Raw genomic sequence first — 23,330 nt, forward strand, 5'->3', positions numbered from 1 at the left:
TTCAGAATACTATTGTGTTTGATTTTTCTTCTAAATTCGAGGTCGCAGGCATTTAGAATAAACATATTTTTAACAAAATATTAGTCGTTACTTAATAAGGACAAATCTGTACCACTGATTAGCTATGTACAGAATATGATTCTTTTTCCAGTAGCACAGTGGTTAGTACTGCTGCCTCACAGCACCAGGGCCGCGGGTTCGATTCCAACCTCAGGCAACAGTCTCTATAGAATTCGAACATTCTCCCCATGACTGCGTGGTTTTCATCCGGTGCTCTGCTCTCTTCCTACATCCGAAGATGTGAAGGTTAGGTGGGATTAGCCATGGGAAATGGAGGAATAGGGTAGGGAGGGGTGTGTGGTGAGTTTGGCCTTCAGAGGGCAGTGTGAATTGGATGGGCTGAATGGTCTGCTTCCACACTGTAGGGATTCAATAATTTATTCGAGGAACAAAACATCATTTTCTGAACTATGTAAATGTCAGTCTATCTGCATTGTGAAGTTTATATCTAAGCTCTTTGCTCAGTTCAAAATGAGGTAAAGTGTCAATTTCGCTACTCGACAACCCAATATGTCTATTTTTTAATTCTTAGAAGATATAATAACGCTTTGCAGTAATGTGCTCGTTATTTTAATAGATGTATCTCCTATTAAAATAAACATGACAATGTGGCTATAAAACTTGGAGAGTACCAAAAAAATTTCACATAGAGAGGTTTGGAGATCATTTGTTATCAAATGGATTTTCCATGGAATAAAAAGGGAGGTTAAATTGCAGTTAAATTTTTATGTTGCACATCAGAACTGGCAAACTTAAAATTAGTAAGTAAACACTTAAGTGAGTGTTATTAACGTATCAAAATTTCCAAGCCTAACAATGCAAGTCAACGTGAATTACAAGATTTGGTAATCACTGTGATATGCGGGTTTCTGTGCCAAGAGCATTTAACAGAAATTCTGGGGCAGAGGGCTATTCGTAATAAAGAAATAAACTTTTGTACTATCACAGTCATCAGGTAACACCAGCTTCCTCTAGAATATTCAGTGTTTATCCGACATGAATAGGAATGCTGATAAATGACTGCAACAATGTTGCATTATATAATCCTCATAGCAAAATCATAAATAACCCATACCATGATTTGGAAGGTTATCAACAGTTCTCCTGAGAAACAAAAACTTGATGCTGAGTTTGAAACATTGATCAAACTTGTACTTAACGTCAAATAACTTTGTTTAATGTTTGGTTCCAGGTGCTACTTCTGAATAGTACTAACTTAGAAACTGTAGACAACATAGCATTTTCAAATATTTCCAGTCTTCAACAGCTATATCTTCATGACAACAGATTAGTGGAGTTTCCTTCCAAACCAATGGCTCCACTCACTTCACTCCAAATCCTAGTTATCAGCAACAATTTCATCAAGGAAATTAAATCAGGTATGTTTTTCTTTGTTTGCCTATCTACGTTAATAAACAGTTTATGTTTCATGACGAGTGACAGGGACTTCATTACAAGCTATTCCCCAACCAATACTACCATCAAATTAACTGACCACATAACGTTGTACTGTTTGTGGGATGTTGGTAGAACATACTTATTTTTCTTTGTTTGATGGGTTATGGGCATTCCTGGCAAGGCTAATATTTGTTGCCTTTCCTTAATTGCCCTGAAATTAAGTGGTTTGCTAGGCCTGTCAACCACATTGCTGTGGATCTGGAGTAACATCTGGAGGCACATCAGATAAGGATGAAAAGTTCTTTCCCTACAAAGCAATAGTGAACTCATAAATCCCACCTTGGTGAGATTTGAAACAGTTTCACCAGACCACTAGCCTGACCCTCTAGGCTACCCATCAAGTAAAGTTAACGTTACGTTACTGCCTCCTCCTGCTGCTTTTATTAAGCTAATGCATTTCAAAAGTGGATTAAATTTAAGCTAAAATTAAATGCATTTTAAACGAAATGGAAAAAGTAAACTTAATTATATTGTAATTTCAGAAAATTATTTTTTCCTTGGCCATAGATTTTGTATTACCTATACTTTCATTTGTTACAAAAGAAAGGAATTTAACACAGGACTAGTAAGATTACAGTTACATGCTTATAAATTCCAAGGCTAAACTTACCAATTGGTTTTAAGATTTTGAGAGAAATGCAAATTGAATTGGAACATTTCATATGAAATTTGCCCTTTGAGGTCAATCTGAGTTCTGTATTCTTAACAAATGTCACTGTATATTCTGTGTTGGGTAGGTGAAATAAATGGTCATTGCTCACATACAGCATTTTTAACACTGCAACGATTGTAAATTTAAAGTTAATATGCTGCACATGATGAGAAATCTGGATTTATAATTGGATATCACAATCTGACAAATCAGTAGCCCGGGTAATGTTCAATTTGAGTTGATTGAAATTAAAAGAAATGCTGGTTGAGTGACACTTTGGCAAACATCTTTCTAAAATTGTTCTGGATATATGTATGAAGGAGAAACATCAATAGTTACTGCACAAGTGAAGATTTCATAGCATTAGGATAAATGGGTCTCTTTCAGCATGGCAAGATGTGTTGAGTGGATTGCCACAGGGGGTTGGAGCCTCAACAATATGTCTTGGCAAAGGGAAAAAAATGCGTGGTTGCTAAATTTGCTGATGACACCAATGGAAGTGAGAATGCAGCCTGTGAAGAGGACATAGAGTCAACAACTGGATACTCAAAAGGCAAATCGAGTATGTGAAATGTGAACTTGTAATATTTTATATCTAATATATCAATTATATGATACCCATTTATTTGTGATATATCAAAATTATGCTGTTTTTAAGTTGAAAATCGTGCAGGTCTGTAACATCTCTGCCACTCACATGGAGAAAATTTAAAGAATTAGCACCAGCACAGGCACAGGGGGCCGAATGGCTTCTTTCCTGCATCGTCATTTTTATGGCTGAACTATTTTTTCACCCAAATCAACATGAATAATCAATGACTTCAGCTCTATTGTAGTTTGGAACCTGAAAGTGTAGAGCACACACATGGCATCAGGATGAATTTGACCAAGTTACAAAGCAATTTTTGTACATCATGAAAATAGTCATATATGCTCGGAAATCCACACTTGAATCATGGACTTAAGAATTTGTATGTGAATGGTTAATAATCATTCAATCAACGATAATGCTAAATATTGATTTTAACAAGAACTTCAGAAATACAGATTTCTAAATATCAAAAATATCCTTTGATTTAATTCCTGACATCAGAGAAAGATGTCATTTTGCTGAGTAAGCCAGTAGTAGGTCATACGGAGAAAGGATAAATGGGGATGATCACAAACTCTGCATCGTTTTCTGCTCTTGGATGAGAAATCCTGAGACAGTCATAGACCTTCACAATATGCACTGCTGGAATTCAAAGGTACACAGTGGAAGCACAAATTTGGAAACTCTCTCTTTAAAAGATACATCACTAATATTTAACAGAACTTTGTTGCAAGCTTACAGGAAATAGAGTAAACTTTGATCTGCACCAGCTGAGAATGAAAAACCATGTTGTTTCTCTAATGAGTGGGTGAATCTATTGAATTAATGCCTAACTATGAAGTCAAAAATCTATCTAATGTTTATAATGTTGCATAATGATATCAAAAAAATATTTTTGTAATGCACTTTGTTTTTCATTAGGTGCATTTGAGCATTTGCAGGAGCTCAGGGAGCTGCACTTGGGGCCCCAAGCACAGTTTCAGGATTTTCAATATCAAGCATTAATGCCTCTGAGAAAAATTAAGGTAAGAATAAAGCTTTACAAGTGAACAATGCTTTGAAAAGATGTTGAAGCTAGATACAGATGTTAAACACCATTGGATTCCCCCTCTGCTTGCCATTTCCATAAATACTCACTTATTACTTTTCTTCAGCCAATTCCTTCCCTCTGCTTTGGGTTTCAGTGTTAAAAAAAAACTTTATCAAAGGCCTTTTAGAAATCTAAAGGCACATCCTATGGAACTCCACATTTCACTTCTGCAGAAATAAAAAGTCAGTAGTCCCTCAGGAAGAAACATTTGTCTCCAGAGCCATGCAGTCCATTGGATGATGCTAATAGTCCTTAAATCTGTTCTTCTTAATCCATCATTTCACCACCTTTTAATGTAAAACTGTTGGGTCTTTAAGGATTTGGATCTGTTTTTCCTTCTAATAAAATGTAAGCACCATATTTCCAGTTCAAAGACGAAACCTCAACATTTGCTGACTCTTCTTGACGATTGTCAACAAATATCAATCCGGTCTCTCACTGATCCAGGATGGATACCTTTCTTCTCAGTGTAGTGGATATGTAGGATTCTTTACTTTGGAGGATGTCAAGCTTGTTCATTAAATATACTCAAAGCTGACATTAACAGGTCCTTAATCAAAAAGTGTGGCACTGGAAACGCACAGCCGGTCAGGCAGCATCCAAGGAGATGCCTGACCTGCTATGCTTTTTCAGCACCACACTTTTTGACTCTGATCTTCAGCATCTGCAGTTTTCACTTTCTCCAAGTTCCTTAATCAGTAAGGGAATCCCAGGCTATGGGAAAAGGCAGAAAAGTGGAGTTGAGGATTATTGGGTCAGTGGCAGAATAGACTCCATGGGCTAAATGGCCTTCATCTGCTCCTATGTCTAATGGTTTTATGGGGATGATCAATTAGGGGAAAGTCACCCCCAATGTTGGAGCAGTAAGAATTTGCATGGAGCTGACCTTCCAATCATAGGTTGGTTTTCTCTCATATTTACAACTAATAGACTCACTATTTGACTACAAGCAGGAAAGACAGGAGAGAACCACTGTGTGGTTGGAGTGCAGTGAGAAGATTTGTGTTAGCAGTGACCAAACCTGTAATGCCAAATCAAGGGGCCGCCAAGACCAGAGGTGGCACGGATGGACGAGAGGGTTGGAAGGACGCCTGGTTGCTAAGACTAGGAGCCACAATGTGAGGTTGAGGGTGAACCCCTGAGAGCAATTGGTGGTGGAGAAGAGAGGAGCTGGGCAGTGAAGGGCAATAAGATGGACTGCAGAGTGTTGTGAACCAGCTAGTGTTAATACTGAACAAGCCAGACCTCAGTGTGACAGCTGTCTTCATAAATATGTTCTGCAACTGATCTCGAAGAGAATGTCAGTGTGCTTTTAACAAAGAATAAAATGTTGGTTAAAATAGTAAAACATGAACTTCATTGCACAAATCAAATAGATTCAAAATGATTTCTGATGAGAGGTCACTGGACTCAAAACATTAACTCTCTTCCTCTCTACAGATACTGCCTGACATGCTTTGAGTTTTTCCAGGACTGTCTTTTTGTTTCAGACATCCAGCATTTGCACTTCTTTGTTTTTTTTTAATAGAAATATTTTTTCAGTGACATCAGAAAATGATTGAAATCACACTATTCCTTTTATCCCAGCAATAGTCACACAAGCACTGAAACCCCAGTGAGGAATTCCCACTGTCTCCACATTAGGGTTTTTTGCTTGGGCTGGCACAGCCAGACCGGTTTCCTTCTGATAAGTTTCTACGCTCACTCAATGCTTACTCCTTCAACTTTCCCTGAAACATTGAAAACAAACTGCAAACTAAACTCACAACTTACTTTAACTTCCAACAAACATGACTTCCTGAAACTCAGTTCTCAGCAGTCTTTCTTTGGCACGTGTCGACTATCTATCTGACTTTTTGCATTGTTTCAGCTCGTTGAGTGCCCTAGGATTCCTGTTGCTAAACAAAAGGACAGTTCTGTTCTACCGTTTTTAATCTACTAAAAATGCATATCTACAAACAAGCCTCCAGACCTCCCACACTCAGCCCACAAAAACAACTCTTTATGTAAAAAAAATAAAAATCATGAATCCCATTGGTCATACAAAGATGTAATCTATCAATTAAAGTTAAAGTTATACATTGTTCCTAACATTTCCCTATGGGGAATGGAAATGAAAACACATCTTCAAAAGACATGTTCATTGTTCTATCATGATCTCATTATTTCTATTTTATTATTACAGATTTTACTGCAGACAGAACAATGTATTTACATCAAATACACAAAGATCTTTCATAAAAATCATTCTACTCATGTTCATTTTAAACACAACATTCATTTTCCTTCAGGTTTGCTCTTGATAAAGCACCAGCTCTTCCTGCTAATTAATAATTTTCAAATTGCACAGTTGTAGCATTAAACCTCAAGAAACAGCCTTCGATTCTTGCTCTGATACTTAGCTCAGAAAGTCAGAGGACTTTGGTCCATACAAGAAGTCTCTGCACTTATTCGATATGTAAATTTTAAAATGACATAGATCCAACACCAAACTCAAAGTCTCCATTTCCTGTTGTGTATTTCTGCTGGCAAGTCATAGTCATAGAGATGTACAGCACGGAAACAGACCCTATGATCCAACTCATCCGTGCTGACCAAATATCCTAACCTAATCTCGTCCCATTTGCCAGCACTTGGTCGGTATCCCTCTAAACCCTTCCTCTTCATATACCCATCCAGGTGCCTCTTAAATATTGTACCAGCCTCCACACCACTTCCTCTGACAGCTCATTCCAGATACCATGCTATGCATGAAAAAGCTGCCCCTTTGGTCCCTTTTATACTTTTCCCTTTTCACCCTAAACCTATGCCCTCTAGTTCTGGACACCCCAAGGAAAATACTTGTCTATTTATCCTATCCATGCCCCTCATGATTTTATAAACCTCTGTAAGGTCACCTCTCAGCCTCCACCGCTGTCCATTAAAGATTCTTGCTTTTCTTTAACATCCTTTCTTTCACACTACAGTGCTGAACTTTGCAGCAATGTATAATTCACCCATTCATTGCCTATGTAGCACAAAAACTTCTGCTTGTGTGAAGTACTGAGCATTCAGAATAGCCATTATTTTTGCTTCTCTGGGTGCTATGTGGCCTTGTCCCACACTGTGGTCCAAATAGGTTACTTTTGCTTTGTTAAATTCACTCTTTGCCTAGTTTATAACCAAAGTGGCTCTTTGTGACCAATCAAGTAGTCTGTCCGAATGTATAAACGTTCTTCCCAGTTTTGGCTTAACCCAACAATATCACCAATGCATACAAGGCCAAAAGAGATAGAAGCAGCAATATGCCATTCATCCCATTGAGTCTGCTCTACAATAGTTGCAATTATCTTGTTGATTATTCTTTGAAAAGCTGCTGGTGTATTTTCATTCTGAACATTGATAAAGTCCATCTAGGACTTAAGCACTACCTACCATCTAATCCAATCTGGTTACTGGAGGATGGATTTTAGAGTTTTCAATTTCTGATTCATTCTCAAATTAGTCTGATATTTCTATTTCACTTCCTACTCAGTTCACTGCTGTAAACATACTTTTCTCCTGACTATGCTCCCTGTCACAGTATCACTTTAAGATATTAACATGAAACACATGTAATGAGTATCCAGACAGAAGGAAAAATCAACATTATTCATATCTTTGAGTCTCTTTTTGATGATAATGTCTCAATGAACCTTTCTTTTAGTGGATCCCCAGAGATGAGTAACAGTATTATCACTTTATTTCCAGAGACAAATTTTGAGCTTTGAATTTTTTTATCTGCTCCAGCTGATTGTTTGTTGAGCCTTTATCAAATGCTTTTTTTTTGTCAACTCACATGTTTTGGGTCATTTTCCTGGTAACTTGACAGAAATTTTGGTAATGTAGTTTCTGAGCTTTGATTTCTATATTTTTTAATGAATTAAGGCAATCCTCATCTTATTCATCTATCAGGTCAAAAGGACTGAATCCTGTGAATTCATTAGGGACATCTCTAATGGCAAACAGTCACAACCAATCATTGAGACATAACTGACAACAGGCTCTAGTCATGATCTGTAAAGTATGTTGCATTTCTCTCAGGCCAAGTAGCTGCTGTTAAATTCCAAAAAAAATCTGGTTCACTAATATCCTCTAGGGAAGGAAATATACCTCTCAACCCTGTCTGATCTACATGCATCCCCAACAATATGGTTCACTTTAACAGCCCTCTGGCAATTAGGGATTATAAATACATGCTGGCCTAGGCAGCTCCACCCACGTCCCATGAACAAGTAAATAAATCTTCATTGGTTTGTCCTTGAGAGAACTTCTGTTCTATAAACAAAATCACTAAAACTTTCCAAAATTCATTTATTTATTTTGTTGTGATTAAGAGAACACTTCTCCGCTTGATTTAACATATCCAGAATCTCCAGCAGTTTGACTTTTTCTTTGCAGTATTTGAGGAATAGTTCTCTTGACTATCCTGAGCGATAACATTATTCCTAATAGACTGTGAAGGAGCACACCACTTGTATGACTGTTTCAGTTTGGAACCCATTTCTTTTTCTGGTACAACTATGAGGATTCTTTAGGTGTTCCTAAAACTACAATAGGTCTCTAATTTAATTTCCAGCAATTGGTTTTGGTGTGCTCTGCCATCTTGAAATGTAAGCATATTATTTTCTTAACATTCCTTTTAGATTCTAGTTTTCCTTTCCTTTTTATTATTTTGTTTTTCTGCATATTCCCTAAAGTTAATGCCTTTTCCACTCCCAAGTTTTCTATTGCCCAAACTTTGATATTGATTCCCATTTGACCATCTCCTTACACATAACTATGTGACGTATAACAAATAGAAGCAGGAGTAGGTCTTCCGGCCATTCCACCCGTATGGGCCCCAGCTATGCCTGTCTCTTTGTCGGCTACGTAGAACAGTCCATCTTCCGTAATTACACCGGTACCACTCCCCACCTCTTCCTCCGCTACATTGATGACTGCATTCGTGCCACCTCGTGCTCCCGCGATTAGTTGAGCAATTCATCAACTTCACCAACATATTCCACCCTGACCTCAAATTCACCTGGACCATCTCTGACACCTCCCTCCCCTTCCTGGGCCTCTCCATCTCCATTAATGACGACTGACTTGACACTGACATTTTGTACAAACCCACCGACTCCCACAGCTACCTGGATTACACCTCTTCCCACCCTATCTCTTGCAGAAATGCCATCCCGTATTCCCAATTCCTCTGCCTCCACCGTATCTGCTCTCAGGAGGACCAGTTCCACCACAGAACACACCAGATGGCCTCCTTCTTTAGAGACCGCAATTTCCCTTCCCACATGGTTGAAGATGCCCTCCAACGCATCTTATCCACATCCCGCACCTCCGCCCTCAAACCCCACCCCTCCAACCGTAACAAGGACAGAACGCCCCCGATCCTCATCTTCCACCCTACCGACCTTCGCATAAACTTCCTGCCTCTATTTCTGATGAAGGGCTTTTGCCCAAAACGTCGATTTTCCTGCTCCTTGGATGCTGCCTGACCTGCTGTGCTTTTCCAGCACCACTCTAATCTAAACTTCCAGCCATTCAAGCCTGCTCCACTATTCAATATGATTACTATGATCATTGTTAATCATCCAACTCATTACCCTGTGTTGACAATTATGAGGAAATTCAGGGTTTTCAGCATTTCCATTTTATCCTTCTTACTACTTTATCAGATGATACAGTCTCAAAGTAATGTTACCTTCTTTATATGTGAGATTTGTGGGGTAATTGGACAGCTTGTAGCAGTACTGGAAGAACTTAACAATATACTGAGTAATCATTACTGCTTCATTAAACTTAAAGACACATCACACAAGGATAGTATTAATTTCAAACGTCACAATTTTTAAAATTGGGATGAAATTATAGACATCAGTTAGCAAATAATAACCTTAAAAAAAAATTGACAGACATCTATACACACAAAGCCATTATCATTATCACACAATCCACAGTCTGGTGAAGTCAGAGATAAACAGTTGCATGTCTCTATAACAACCACTACACTTCCAGTTGTGAGGATGAGTCACTGTACCCAAAATGTTAACTTTGATTTCTCTCCAGAGAAATGCTGCTAGACCTGCTGAACTTTTCCAGCAACTTCTGTTTTTGTTTCCGATTTCCAGCATCCACAGTTCTTTCAGTTTTATTTGGTACTGCACTTCAATTATTTCATAGGTATGACATGGTAACTCAGATGTAAATCTTTATGAAATCAGTATCAACTTATCCAATTGAAGTGTTCATTACAAGACTAACATTTATATAATCCATGATTACATTGTTGGGGGGGTCCAAAACTCTTCTCTACCCATTAAAATTCCTCTGCCCCTTTGGCGTTCTTCCCTCAGCTCACACAATTTGATAGCAACAATTAAAACAATCAAATTTATACATTGCATTTTTGCGTTAAGAAGTAGGAGACCAGGGGCACAGTTTTTCTGATGGTTGGATAATTGCTTCTGAAGTCTGGATAAGACTTTCATGTGGGAACCCTGTGGAATCTCCATTGTAACAAGCTGCAAGGGAATTACCCAGGAAATTGAAGACTCCCCTGAGCGAGGGTTCCACTGTAGTTAAGTAAATAGTTGCTCAGGAAAAGTTATAATTCTGAATACATTGTCTACCTCCTGAATAATGATTAAACTAACCCCCCCCCCCCCCCCCCCCCCCCGCAACTAACCTCACTTATCTATTAAACAAAAATAAAACAAAGAACTGCAAATGCTGGAAATCAGAAATATAAACAGAATTTGCTGGGAAAATTTGGCAGAATCTGTGGACAGAAAGTCAAGAGTTTGGTGTTGGAAAAGCACAGCAGATCAAGCAGCAGCCAAGGAACAGGAAAATCAGTGTATCAGGAATGAAGGGCTTTTCCAGCACCACACTCTCGACTCTAATCTTCAGTATCGGCAGTCCTCACTTTCGTCCCCTATGGAGAGAAAGCAGAGTTAACGTTTCAGGTCCAGTGACCTTTCTTCAGAACACTTCTTCAGTTTGAGCTTTACCTGACCCATTCGTCCACTCCATCAAAATATCAATGTCCTTTTAAAGTTCAATACTTGCCTCATAATTTACTATTCTGCCAATGTTTCTGTCATCTGCAAACTTTGAAATTGTTGCTGACACACTTTTTAAATATATATATATATCAGGAAAAGCAATGATCCCAATAGCAATCTCTGGGGAACACCACTGCAAATATTCACCCAGCCTGAGAAATACACATTAACCATTACTGTTTGCCACCCCTCACTCAATTTTGTATCCACATTGCTACTGTCTCGTTTATGCCATGACCATGACTTTTCTCGTGAGTCTCTCATGTGGCATGGTATTGAATACCTTTTGGAATATCTCTTCAAAAACTCCAGGAAGTTAGTTAGACACAGTACTCCCTTGAAAAAATCCATGCTGACTCTTGTGTATCAATCCACATTTTCCGTGTGACTATTAACTCTATCCCAAATAATTACTTCTAGAACTCTCCCCACTACTGAATGAAAGATAATTGTCAAACTCTGAAATTTCCACTCTGACTTCCTTCAATATCCTCAGATACCATCCTGTCCTAGTGTCGTTTCAACTTTTAGTATCAACAGTTGACACAATATCTCACCAATTTTAAAAGATTGTGGGAGGTGACATCAAATTAATGCCCATCAGCCTCAACAAACAATTAGAAATTGATCAAACAATTCTTAAACCACTTAGAAAGGAGTCTCACCTCACCCAGACCAATTAGAATGTAATGATCATGGTGTGGGTTGTGGCTTGGAAAGAGTTAATAAGCAACTAAATTTGAAATTGAAGTTCCTACAGGCTAATGTGTAATTGGAAGTAGAAAACCCAAATGCATTGGACAGAGAACAAGTGTCAACCAAGCCAAATCGGGAAGCAAAAACAGTAGTGAGCCTGGAAAGTTACTGCTTTGATAAGCATTACTTTATAACTTAAGTTTCCAGAGTTACCACAGCAGACTGTCTCCTGTGGCATTAAACAAATAACTATTGGGATTGGACACCAATTGTGACCTAAATCTCAAAACTACAAGAAATAAACTGAATCAGACGTTTCCAGAATTTGCAAGACAACAATGAATGCGGGAATTAGTGGTTTCAATCACTGAAGTTAGAAATTTTGAGAAATAGGATAATCATTGAATATAGAACAATACAGCGCAGAACAGACTCTTCAACCCTCGATGTTGTGTCGACCTGTGAACCAATTGAAGCCCATTCCCCACACTATCCCATCATCATCCATACGCTTATCCAAGGACTGTTTAAATGTCCCTAATGTGGCTGTTAATTACATTGGCAGGAAGGGCATTCTATGCCCTTACCACTCTGAGTAAAGAACCTGCCTCTGACATCGGTCTTAAATCTATTACCCCTCGATTTGCAGCTCTGCAGCCGATGTCATCATCCTAGGAAAAAAATTCTCACTGTCCACCCTATCTAATCCTCTGATCATCTTGCGTGTCTCTATTAAATCCCCTCAGCCATTTTCTCTCCAATGAGAACAGACCCAAGTCCCTCAGGCTTTCCACATAAGGCCTTCCCTCCACACTATGTTCAGTGTGTTTTTACAATTAATATGTTTAATGCAAAATATGATCACAGAGTGCGGAATAGGTACAATACAAACAGAACTCATCATCCCAGACCTGGTTCCCATGTCTCCTGTTGGTAGCCTTGCTCAAGCTTCCTTTTCACAGAATTATCCAATTTCCTCTCACAGTGAACTGCCTCCACCTCTCAGGCAGCACATTCCAGATCTTAAATACTTCCCATATGAAAAGGTCACGTCACCTTGCTCATGTCACCTTCACTCTTTTTGCCAAATAACGAATTACAAATTCCAAAATAGTAATCTGGTAACAATAAAGACTTGTTTAGATGAGCATCAGGTATCAAAGATCCCAGACATGGCAGTTCTGGTGGCTACATTTGATATATTAATGATTTAGATAAATGTAATATCTCCTAGTTTGCAGCTGACACAAAGCTGGATGGGGAAGATGCAGAGATGCTTCAGTGTGATTTGGACAGTGAGTGGACAAATACATCGCATATGAAATATAATGTGGATAAATATGTGGTTATCCACTTTGGTAGTCAAAACTACAAAGCAGATTATTATCTGAATGGTGAGAGATTGGGAAAGGGGAGGTGCAATGAGACCTGAGAGTCCTTGCACAGCAGTCATTGAAAATAAACATTCAAGTGCAGCAAGCAGTGAAGGTGACAAGTTAGTCTTCATAGTGAGAGGATTTGAGCACAGCAGCAGGGATATCTTGCTGCAATTATACAGAGCCTTGGTAAGACCAAATCTGGAATATTGTGTGTAGTTCTGGTCTTCTTATCGGAGGAAAGATGTCCTGGCTGTGGAGCGAGTTAAAGGAAGATTGATCAGACTGATTCCTGAGATGGCAGGAAGGTTTGGGGAGGGATACGGCCAAATGCTAGCAAGTGGGACTAGATCAGTTTGGATTGTCTGTTGGCATAGACAGGTTGGACCGAAGGGTCTGTTTCTGTGCTGTACAACTCTATGACTTAAGATGAGAGACTGGATTAAATCAGACTATATTCACTGTAGTTTAGAAGAATGTGTTGAAACATAAAACTCTAATCTGATCAGATAGGGTAAATGCAGGAAGGATATTCCTGATTACTGCACAGTCCAGGACTAGGGATTACAGTTTAAGGATACAGAGTTAGCTATTTATGAATGAAATTAGGAGATATTTCATCACCCTCAGAATGGTGAGCCTGTGGAATTATCTGCCACAGAAAACAGTTGAGGCCAAAATATTGAATGCTTTCTCGGAAAAGTTAGGTATTGTTCTTAGAACTAAAGTGATCATAGGGTATGGAAGAAAGTGGGAACAGCTGCATCTCCTGAAAACTTAAGCCTAATGAAAATCTCAAGAGGGGCAATCTCAAGTAGTGTCCCTACCTGTGGACTGGGAGACCTGGATTCAAATTCCACTTGCTCCAGATGTGTATAATAACATCTTTGAACTGGTTGATTAGAAAAATAGGTTAAATTTAAAAAAAACGAACACCTCAAGAAGAGCCCTTGGGAAATAAGTGGAAGGAAGGAATTCAACTTTTGATGCCTACCTAACCTTTTTTAATTTAATTTAGCAAATTAAATCTCATTCAGGGATGACATTATTTTGCATATTTTTGGGAAGCAACTGAATATTTGTTCTTCTTAAAAGGGTTTTCCTGATTTTAACCCCCACTGTCTGCTGGGATTATTTTCTCCACCATCCCCGGCAACATTTCAAAAACTGCAAACAAGCATTTTTCTTACAAAAAGACTAGCCAACAAATATTTCACTTTGACTTGGTGTTGGGTCTGAGCTAGTTCATTTGGAGAGGAGCAAGTCAAGAATTTTTAAGATCTGGAGATGCCGGTGTTAGACTGGGGTGTACAAAATTAAAAATCACACAACACCAGGTTATAGTCCAACAGGTCTATTTTGGAAGCACTAGCTTTTGCAGCGCTGCTCCTTCATCAGGCTAAAAATCACACAACACCAGGTTATAGTCCAACAGGTTTAATTGGAAGCACACTTCCTCAGGTGGTTGTGATGATGAAGGAGCAGTCCTCTGAAACCTAGTGCTTCCAAATAAACCTGTTGGACTGTTGTATGATTTTTACCAAAAGATTTTTAAGGCACAAATGTATCAGAACAATGAGGTTTAGGCATAAAAACACCAATAGCTTCATAACACAGAAAAGTACATTGTTGCTGTTCCAGTGACATATAGGGCAGGGTACATTGCTCGGACATGATTAATATCCAGCAGTCAAAGGTGAAGGTACCATTTTTGATGGTTGCATTCTTTTCAGTGGAGGCACTGCCAAGTGAACCCACAGGGAGTTAACATATTATCATCAATGTAACTAATGCTGCAAGAATTTGGAAATGTTAGTCTAAATGAAGCATTTCTGATATGCAGGTCATAATGACTACAAACATCCTACTCAGACTCTGATAAAAGTCTAGTTTGTACTGGTTCAGTTTTCCAAGGTCTCTGGAACTTGCATTTGTAATCAGCACAACTGAAGAGAGAGTACTGTAAAAATCTGACAAATCAGATGTACTAAGCTCAGACAATTTTATAAATCAAGAGTCAAGAAACAAACACAGACATTTATAGTCAAGTATGCAGGAAGGCAATGAGACCAACCCTGTCTCAGAGGAACTAGTAAATGTTTGGGGCTGAATAGAATTGTTGTGAATATCTCTGGGCATATAGAGCATGAAGAAGGATAATGATTGACATTAAATTATTTCCTTCAGGTGCTGATTCTAAGAGACCTCAACCTCACATTTGTACCAGTCATTAATCAAATGCAATTGCTTCAGGAGCTGGACTTATCCAATAATAAGATTGCTCGAGTGTTATCACAGTACTTTTATAAACTGACCAAACTACGGACATTGCGATTGTCAGGTAACAATCTACACTATCTCGTGTTTCAATTCAATGATAAATGTTTATCACTTCTAAAAGTTTTCAAGAGTTGTTTTCGTATTTCTAATTTACCTGTAATGCATTGAAATTATTTGATTGCAATTTATTCCAAAGGAAAATAACTGTCTCATCACAGCCTGTGTTTAGATTGACAAGTATACAGGAAAATTAATAATAAAAATAGATGGTGTGGACATATTAAATGAAACATCAGGTTCAGATTTTGATGTGAATTAAGAGCTACAAACAAAAATGCCATCAAGCATTTTGAGACAATCATTCTTCCACGTTTGATATTTCCCCTCAGTAGTCAATGGGTCATTGATAGTGTCTATTCCCAATCTTCTTAACCCTTTTCTCTAACATTTATCCTACCAGCCATTCTATTAATCTTAATGTGTTACCTACAGTAGAGTCCCACCACATCTTCCCTCTTAGCTGACTGTACTCAGGGTACTGTTCTCTCTATCAAAATCATTCTTTAATCTTCCACTATCTCCACTTCAAATTGCTCTTTCACTTCTTATTGTTAACACAGCTGCAAAATGAATGACACCCTTATTTATCCCTTGCCACAGTACTGCCCATTGAAACAGCAATTTGCACTTAGGAAATGAATTGTTACCACCGGCTAGGAAGTAGATGTCAGCAACTGACCACCTAATTCACACCCTACCTAATTTCCCATTCTTTTGATTCCTCTTCCCACTCTTTCTGGTCCTCTTTGCTATTTCTAACAGTGGAGTTGAGAATAGTTGGTTAGTAGAAGGTCAATGATTAAAATTATAAATCCATGGGCTGAGTGCAGAATTGCTCATCTGGGAATAGGCCAGTGGATATTTTTGAATTTGTTCACATGATCTGGATGTTGCTGGTTTCACCAGCATTTGTTTCCCATCCTTCATTCCTCTTGAGAAATTGACGGTGAATCACCCTTTTGAACCAGTGTCATCCATGTTTGATAGTTATATCCACAGTGCTTTTAGGAAGGAAGGAAGTTTCAGGATTTTGATTCTGTGATATATTTCCAACTCAGGATAGTGTGTGGGGCTTGGAAGGGAAGTTGCAGGTGACCGTGTTGCCATGCATGTGCTGCCTTTCTTTCTCGGCAATAAAGGTCATAAGTTTGGAAGGTGCTTGTTCTACGGATGTATAGTCTGAAAGGGTTAATACTGAGGAGTGCCTGAAGCACCACTCATTATGATATTGTCACATAGGTTTGCTGCAGAACAGTTATAGGATCTTGAAGAAGTAAGGCTTAAACATCCATACCATACAAGAGCTAGTTAACACATAGTGAAGTGTAGATTCTGTTTGACTGCTGTTGTCAAAAAGCCTTAGAAAGTTGCTGCATTTTGTTGATCAGTGGTTCCCAACCTTTTCGGTATCAAAGCAAAGAAGATGCATAACTGTGCAGATTTCCCATCTCCTACATATGCACAGTGACAAATGGCAGCAGATACTGTCTTCAGTGTCACTGACTGAAAACCACTGCTATAGATAATACACATTGCAGTCCCTGTGTAGTTCTCTGAATGTCTTCTATTGACCAGGAACTCTGTGGCTCTCTGGATAAGTTATAGAATTAGTAACATCAGGTTTAACTTTATATCTAAATTTATTTTCATTTTTGATCTGCTTTTGGTTTCTTTTCAAATATTCCCTGATTTTTCTTGGCTGAGCTTCACAGCATCTTTTCTGTTTCCATATTCATTTGGTTTCTTACAATGTCATGGAGTCAGAGAGCTGTACAGCACTGAAACAGACTCTTCAGATCAACCCGTCCATGCCAACCTAAATACAACTAGTCCCATTTGCCAGTGTTTGGCCCATATCCCACTCAACCCTTCCTAGTCATATACCCATCCAGATGTCTTTTCAATGTTGTAATGTACCAGTCTTCAACCTCTGTGTGAAAACGTTGCTCCTTAGGTGTCTCTCAAATTTTTCCCCGGTCACCTCAAACCTATACTGTCTGGTTTTGGACTCCTTGTAAATATTATCTGAATCCTTTCAACGTTCACAACATCCTTCCTATAGCAGGAAGACCAGAATTGCAGTGTTGCAAAAGTTGCCTAACCAATGTCCTGTACAGCCATAATATGACCTCCCAACTCATATACAAAATGCACTAACCAGTAAAGAAAGTGTACAAAACCCCTTCTTCACTATCCTATCTACCTGCCTCTCCACTTTCAAGGAGCTAAGAACCTGAACTCCAAAGTCTCTTTGTTCAGCAACACTCCCCAGGACATACCATTAAGTGTTTAAGTTTTCCCCTGATTTACCTTTCCAAAATACAACACCTCACATTTATCTAAATTAAACTCCATCTGCCACTCCTCAGCCAATGGTCCATCTGATCAAAATCCCATTGTAATCTGAGGTAACTTTCTTCGCTGTTCACTGCACCTCCAATTTTAGTGCCATCTGCAAACTTACGACCCATTCTTCTTATGATCACATCCAAACCATTTTCTATAAATGACAAAAAGCAGAAAGTGTCTTCCTTTAAATTTTATAATCTTAATTACTTGCTTTCCTTTAAGTAGGTATTTAGTATTTTAGTTTTCAATTCTGAAAAATTCTACTCAAAATATTAACTCTTCCTCTTCATAGGTCCTGACCTCTTAAGACTGAATATGTATTTGCAACATCTGTCATCATTTATTTGTAATGTTTAATAGTTCTGATCATTTTCTGTTCACATTTTCATAGGTAAATGTATTTTCTGGTGCATTAACTTTCATGTTTCAGGCTTTCATTAAGCAGATTTGATGTAAAATAGAGCCTCATAGCTCACCTGTGAAGTGCCATGGGCTGGTTTACTCTATTAGAAGCTTGTTATAAATACAAGCTATTGTTTTATAACGCACACACACACACCGTTATAGTGAGAACAAATCTTGAATTGGTTCACATTTGTTCCTTTTAGCGAAACCAAATAGCTTTCTTTATTCAAACAGGTTTTAAAAATATTCAAATATTCTGGAGTCAGGTAAGTAGGCAATAATAAAATGTAGGCAACCGATACTGAGCCAATATCCACACGGCACTCACATTACATTGAGAAACATGTAGAAAATGTCATTCTGTCTGTCTGATGAACCTTTGTAGTCATTGACTGATGAGACTTTCACAAAATCATATTTACTATGTGTTAGTATATTAACCAATGGTTTATGAAAACTGTTTACTTACTTAGTCTAATCAATCTATGATCAATCTTTATGACCAAGGTTTGATAAATATGATAATATTTGGAATTAACTACATTTTTTTAAAAAATGGCCTGCCTCAATATCCCTAACCTAGTTTAATACTTGGATCTTTATGTGTGTTTTCCATTTATGTTACAACAACATGAATCTACTTTTGATTATTTACTCACTACAAATCTGTGATTTGTTTTTGCAGGGTCGGGCATTACATTTATAAGCAAATCGGCCTTCAATTCTCAAAATAATCTGAGATTATTGGATTTGTCCAGGAATAAACTTGTTGCCTTTTCTAGAGAGATACTAAATCCCATCATTCGATCAGTAGATGGTGCTGTAGACATCAAACTGACCCAAAACCCATTTCACTGTGATGCCAGGATGTGCTCTGTGAAGAAGTGGTTGGATACTGTGAAGGTACAATTTTGCTGCCGAGCTTCAGATAATAGAACAAAGGGACTGTTGAAAATGAAATTATCTTTTTGAAAACAAAAATACCATGAGCTGACTTGAAAGCTTGCATGTTAAAAACCAAAGCCACTCAACTCCTGATCTCAAATAGTCTTGCCCTAATCGGGAACCTGAGAGTTGAATTCGAGAGGTGCCCTAGCAAAATTGAAGTTAATGGGATTCAGGTGGGAAACCTCTCTGCTAGTTGGAATCATACCTGACATAAGGGAAGATGGTTGTGGCTGTTGGAGGTCAGTTATTTAAGCACCAGGGCATTGTTGTCATGAGTTCCTCGAGGGGAGACTACTAGGCCCAATCTTCTTTAGCTATTTCATAAATGATCTTACCTCCATTGTAAAGTCATAAATGAGGATATTTTGCTTATAGAGTTAGAGTCCAACAGCATGGAGACAGGCCCTTTGGCCCAAACCAGTCTATCCATGCTAACCCCATTTCCCTGCACTTAGCCCATATCTTTCTAAACCTTTCCTATCCATGTATTGATTCAAATGCCCTTTAAATGTTGTTAATACCTCAACCACTTCTGTTGGTAGCTCATTCCATATGTGTACCACCTGTGTAAAAAAAGTTGCTCTTCAGATTCCCTTTTATTCTTTCCCCTCTAGCCTGAAACTGATGCCCAGTAGGCCTCGATTCCCCAACCCTCAGAAAAAGACTGAGTGCATTCACCCTATCCATGCCTCTCATGATCTTATAGACCTTTTACAATGTCCCTCCCGAGTCTCCTACACTCTAAAGAGAAAGTCCTAGCTTGTCTTATAACTCAGACCCTTGAGTCCTGGCAACATTCTTGTAAATTTCTTCTGCACTCTTTCCAGTTTAGTAACATCATTCCTATAGCAAGGTGACCAAAACTGAACACAATATTCCAGGTGCAGCCTCACCAACATTCTGTACAACTGTAACATATTTTCCCAACTTCTGTACTCAATGTCTTGACTGAAGGCCAGTGTGTCAAAAGCCTTCTTTACTGCCCAGTCTACCTGTGACTCCATTTTCAGAGAATCATGCACCTGAACTCCAAGGTCCTTCTGTTCCACACACTCCTTAAGGCCCTACCATTCACCATAAAACTCCTACCTTGATTTGACTTTCCAAAATGTAAGACCTCACATTTATGCATATTAAACTCCATTTGCCATTTCTTGGCCCACTTCTCCAGCTGAACACAGTCCTGTTGCAATATCTGAAAACCTTCCTCACTGTCCACGATACTGCCTATTTCAGTGTCATCAGCAAACTTACTAATCATGCCTTGTACATTCTCATCCAAATCATTGATGTAGATAACAAACAGTAATGAGCCCAGCACCAACCCCTGAGGCTTCCCACTAGTCACAGGCCTCCAGTCCGACCAGCATCCTATCACTAACACACCGTTTTCAACCATCAAGCCAATTGTGTATTCAATTTGCCAGTTCCCCCTGGATTCCATGCGATCTAACCTTCCAGAACAGCCTACCATATGGAACCTTATTAGAGGCCTTACTGAAATCTATATAGACTACATCTATTGTCTGGCCCTTGTCAACCTTCCTGGTCACTTCGTCTAAGAACTCTGACAGATTTGTGATGCATGATCTCCCATAAAGAAACCCATGCTGATTACTCCTAATTAAACTCTGTCTTTGCAAACGCATGGATACCTTATCTCAGAATCTTAAGTAACCGACCTACACAGCTGTGAGGGTTACTGGTCTACAGTTCCCAGGTTTTTCTTTGCAGCCCTTCTTGAATAAGGGCACAAGCTTCCAGTCTTCTGGGACCTCACCTATGAGGCTAACAATGATGCAAAATATCAGCCAAGCCCCTGCAATTTCTTCTCTAGCCTCTTGCAGTGTTCTTGGATATACCTGGTCGGGATCAGGAGATTTATCCATCTTCATACATTTTGATACATCCAACACCACTACTTCTGTGATATGGACTGCCCCAAGATATCATCATTAACTTCCCCAAGTCTTCATGTCTTTCTCCATAGTAAACACAGAAGAGAAATATTCATTGACTACCTCGCCCATCTCCTGCTGTTCTACACATACAGGTCACTTTGGACCTTGAAGGGTCCTGTTCTCTCTCTAGTTATTCTTCTTTCTTGAAAATATTTAAAGAACCTCCTTGGAATCTCCCTAATCTTCTTAGCCAAGGCTTTTCGTTATCCTGATTTCCTTCTTCAGTGAACTGAAGTTGTCATTGTCCATGTGTTGCTAGACTTAGATAATATTCAGGCTTCGGCTCACTATTGGTAAGTAACATTTGAACTGCACAAGTGCCAATTAATGACTATCTTCAACAATAGAATCTAACCATTTCTCCTTCACATTCAATGACATTGATGAATTATCACTATCAACACACTCAGGGTTACTATTGACTGGAACCTGGACTGGGCTAGCCACTTAACTTGTGTGGGGCTCCAAGTGTTCTCTGAAGGCTGAGGATTCTGCAGTGATTATTTAACTCACTCTCTGATTCTCCAGTGGCTGTCCACCATGTACAAGTTACCCTCCAAACCACACAACAAAGTAATTTGGAACTATTTTGCTGCTTTTTCACTGTTGCTGTCCCATTTGGCCCATAACCTTCTATTCATGTATCTGTTCAAATGTCTTTTAAATGTTGTAACTGCACCTACATCCACCACTTTGTTTGGCAGTTCATTCTACACATCGACAACCCTCTGTGAAAAAGTTGCCACTGAGGTCCCTTTTAAATCTTTCTCCTCTCACCTTAAAAATATGTCCTCTGATTTGAAATTCCCCACCTTAGGGAAAAGATCTTTGCTACTCACCTTATCTATGGCCCCCTCATGATTTTATAAACCTCTATCATCCCTCAATCTTCTGTGCTATAGTGAAAAAGATTTCAGCTGATCCAGCCTTCCCTTATAACTCAAATCCTCCAGTCCCAGTAACATCCTTGTAAATCTTTTCTGCACCCTCTCCAATTTAATGATATCTTCCTATAGCAGGGTGACCAGCACTGCATGCAGTACTCCAAAAGTGGCCTCACCAACATCCTGTACCACGACAACATGACATACTAACTCCTACACTCAGTAATCTGAGCAATGAAGGCAAGGGTGCCAAACCACCCTGTCTACTTGTGACGTAACTTTCAAAGAACTATGTATCTGAGCCTCTAAATCTCTCTGCTTGACAACATTCCCCAGGGCCCTACCATTAACTGTATGTTAGTCTTACCAAAATGCAATACCTCACATTTATCCAAATTAAAGTCCATCTGCCACTCCTTAAGCCCATTGGCCCAAATGATCAAGATCCCTTTGAATTTAGATAACCTTGTTCACGGTCAAATATATCACTGCTTTTGGTGTCAGTTCTCTTCTCCCTCATCAAATTAATCAATTAGATCTCCTTTCCTGCTTTCTAAATTTATTTTCTAATTTTATCATCCCCCTAGTCATATTGTACAATTCCATTGTGCTCCTGAACTTTATCTTCTATCACATTGTATGCTGTCATAACTTATTTTGCATTGTGAAGATGGTGATCACTGTTACTTAGAATATTAGTATGTGACAGGCATAAAAGAATTGTCTTCCTGAAAATAATCATGTAGAGCCAAACCCTTAGTAAAATGCTATATAAAGTAAGCCACCAGTGAACACCATGTATATTCCAGATTTCATACTGACTGTAACCTAGAACACTTGTTTTTCATGGTTACAGGTCCAGCTCGATATGTTGTGTAACAGTCCTGACAGCTTCAAAGGGCTCTGGATGAGCCAGTTGCCACTTTCTCTTTTTAACTGCTCGAATGAGTCTAATTTTGTATTTTTACCAAAAGCATCTCAAGCAAACAAAACTAGTATTGTTCATTCATTTCTTGGCAAAGGTAATTACCTGTTCTAGTTTTTATAATTACATTTTAAGTTGTAGATTTTTTCTGTTTTTTTTTATGGCAGCCTTTTTCAATTAGAGTAATTTTTCTTTTGCATTTTATCAGGGATCACTGCTATTGTAATTGTTGCTGCAGCTGTACTCTTCACTCTCCTCCTCAGCCTAATATACTTATCACCAGTGAAGTCAGTTGGATCACTGAGACAATGTGGCTGCAACAGAGTGGAATCTACTCCACAGGAGAATGAAGAGCAAGACACATGCAGTTCTTTTATTTAAATAAGATGGATATCATATTTTCAAAATTTGCATCAACACTGTACAATGGAAGAAACTCTGATCTACTACTGTAAAATAAGATAAATGATCCTACATACCCAATAAAGTTTTTGTTTCTTCGTTTATATTAA

The 23,330-nt window shown here is 38.6% G+C and overlaps 1 protein-coding gene across 2 annotated transcripts; it reads left to right on the forward strand.

The window, feature by feature from the left end:
• Positions 1 to 630: 630 nt before the first annotated feature.
• LOC122551586 (chondroadherin-like) lies at positions 631 to 23,330 on the forward strand. Of its 2 annotated transcripts, none has more exons than XM_043693710.1 (6): positions 631 to 1,439; positions 3,684 to 3,787; positions 15,194 to 15,347; positions 18,786 to 19,003; positions 22,750 to 22,915; positions 23,027 to 23,330. In XM_043693710.1, exons 1-6 carry the CDS (start codon positions 1,373 to 1,375, stop codon positions 23,197 to 23,199), a joined length of 882 nt encoding a protein of 293 aa, XP_043549645.1. In that variant the 5' UTR covers positions 631 to 1,372; the 3' UTR covers positions 23,200 to 23,330. The 2 variants fall into 2 exon arrangements, with proteins under 2 accessions (XP_043549645.1, XP_043549654.1); XM_043693719.1 differs by lacking the exon at positions 631 to 1,439 and adding an exon at positions 3,314 to 3,566.

Source organism: Chiloscyllium plagiosum, chromosome 1, assembly GCF_004010195.1.
Source record: "Chiloscyllium plagiosum isolate BGI_BamShark_2017 chromosome 1, ASM401019v2, whole genome shotgun sequence".
NCBI lineage: Eukaryota > Metazoa > Chordata > Chondrichthyes > Orectolobiformes > Hemiscylliidae > Chiloscyllium > Chiloscyllium plagiosum.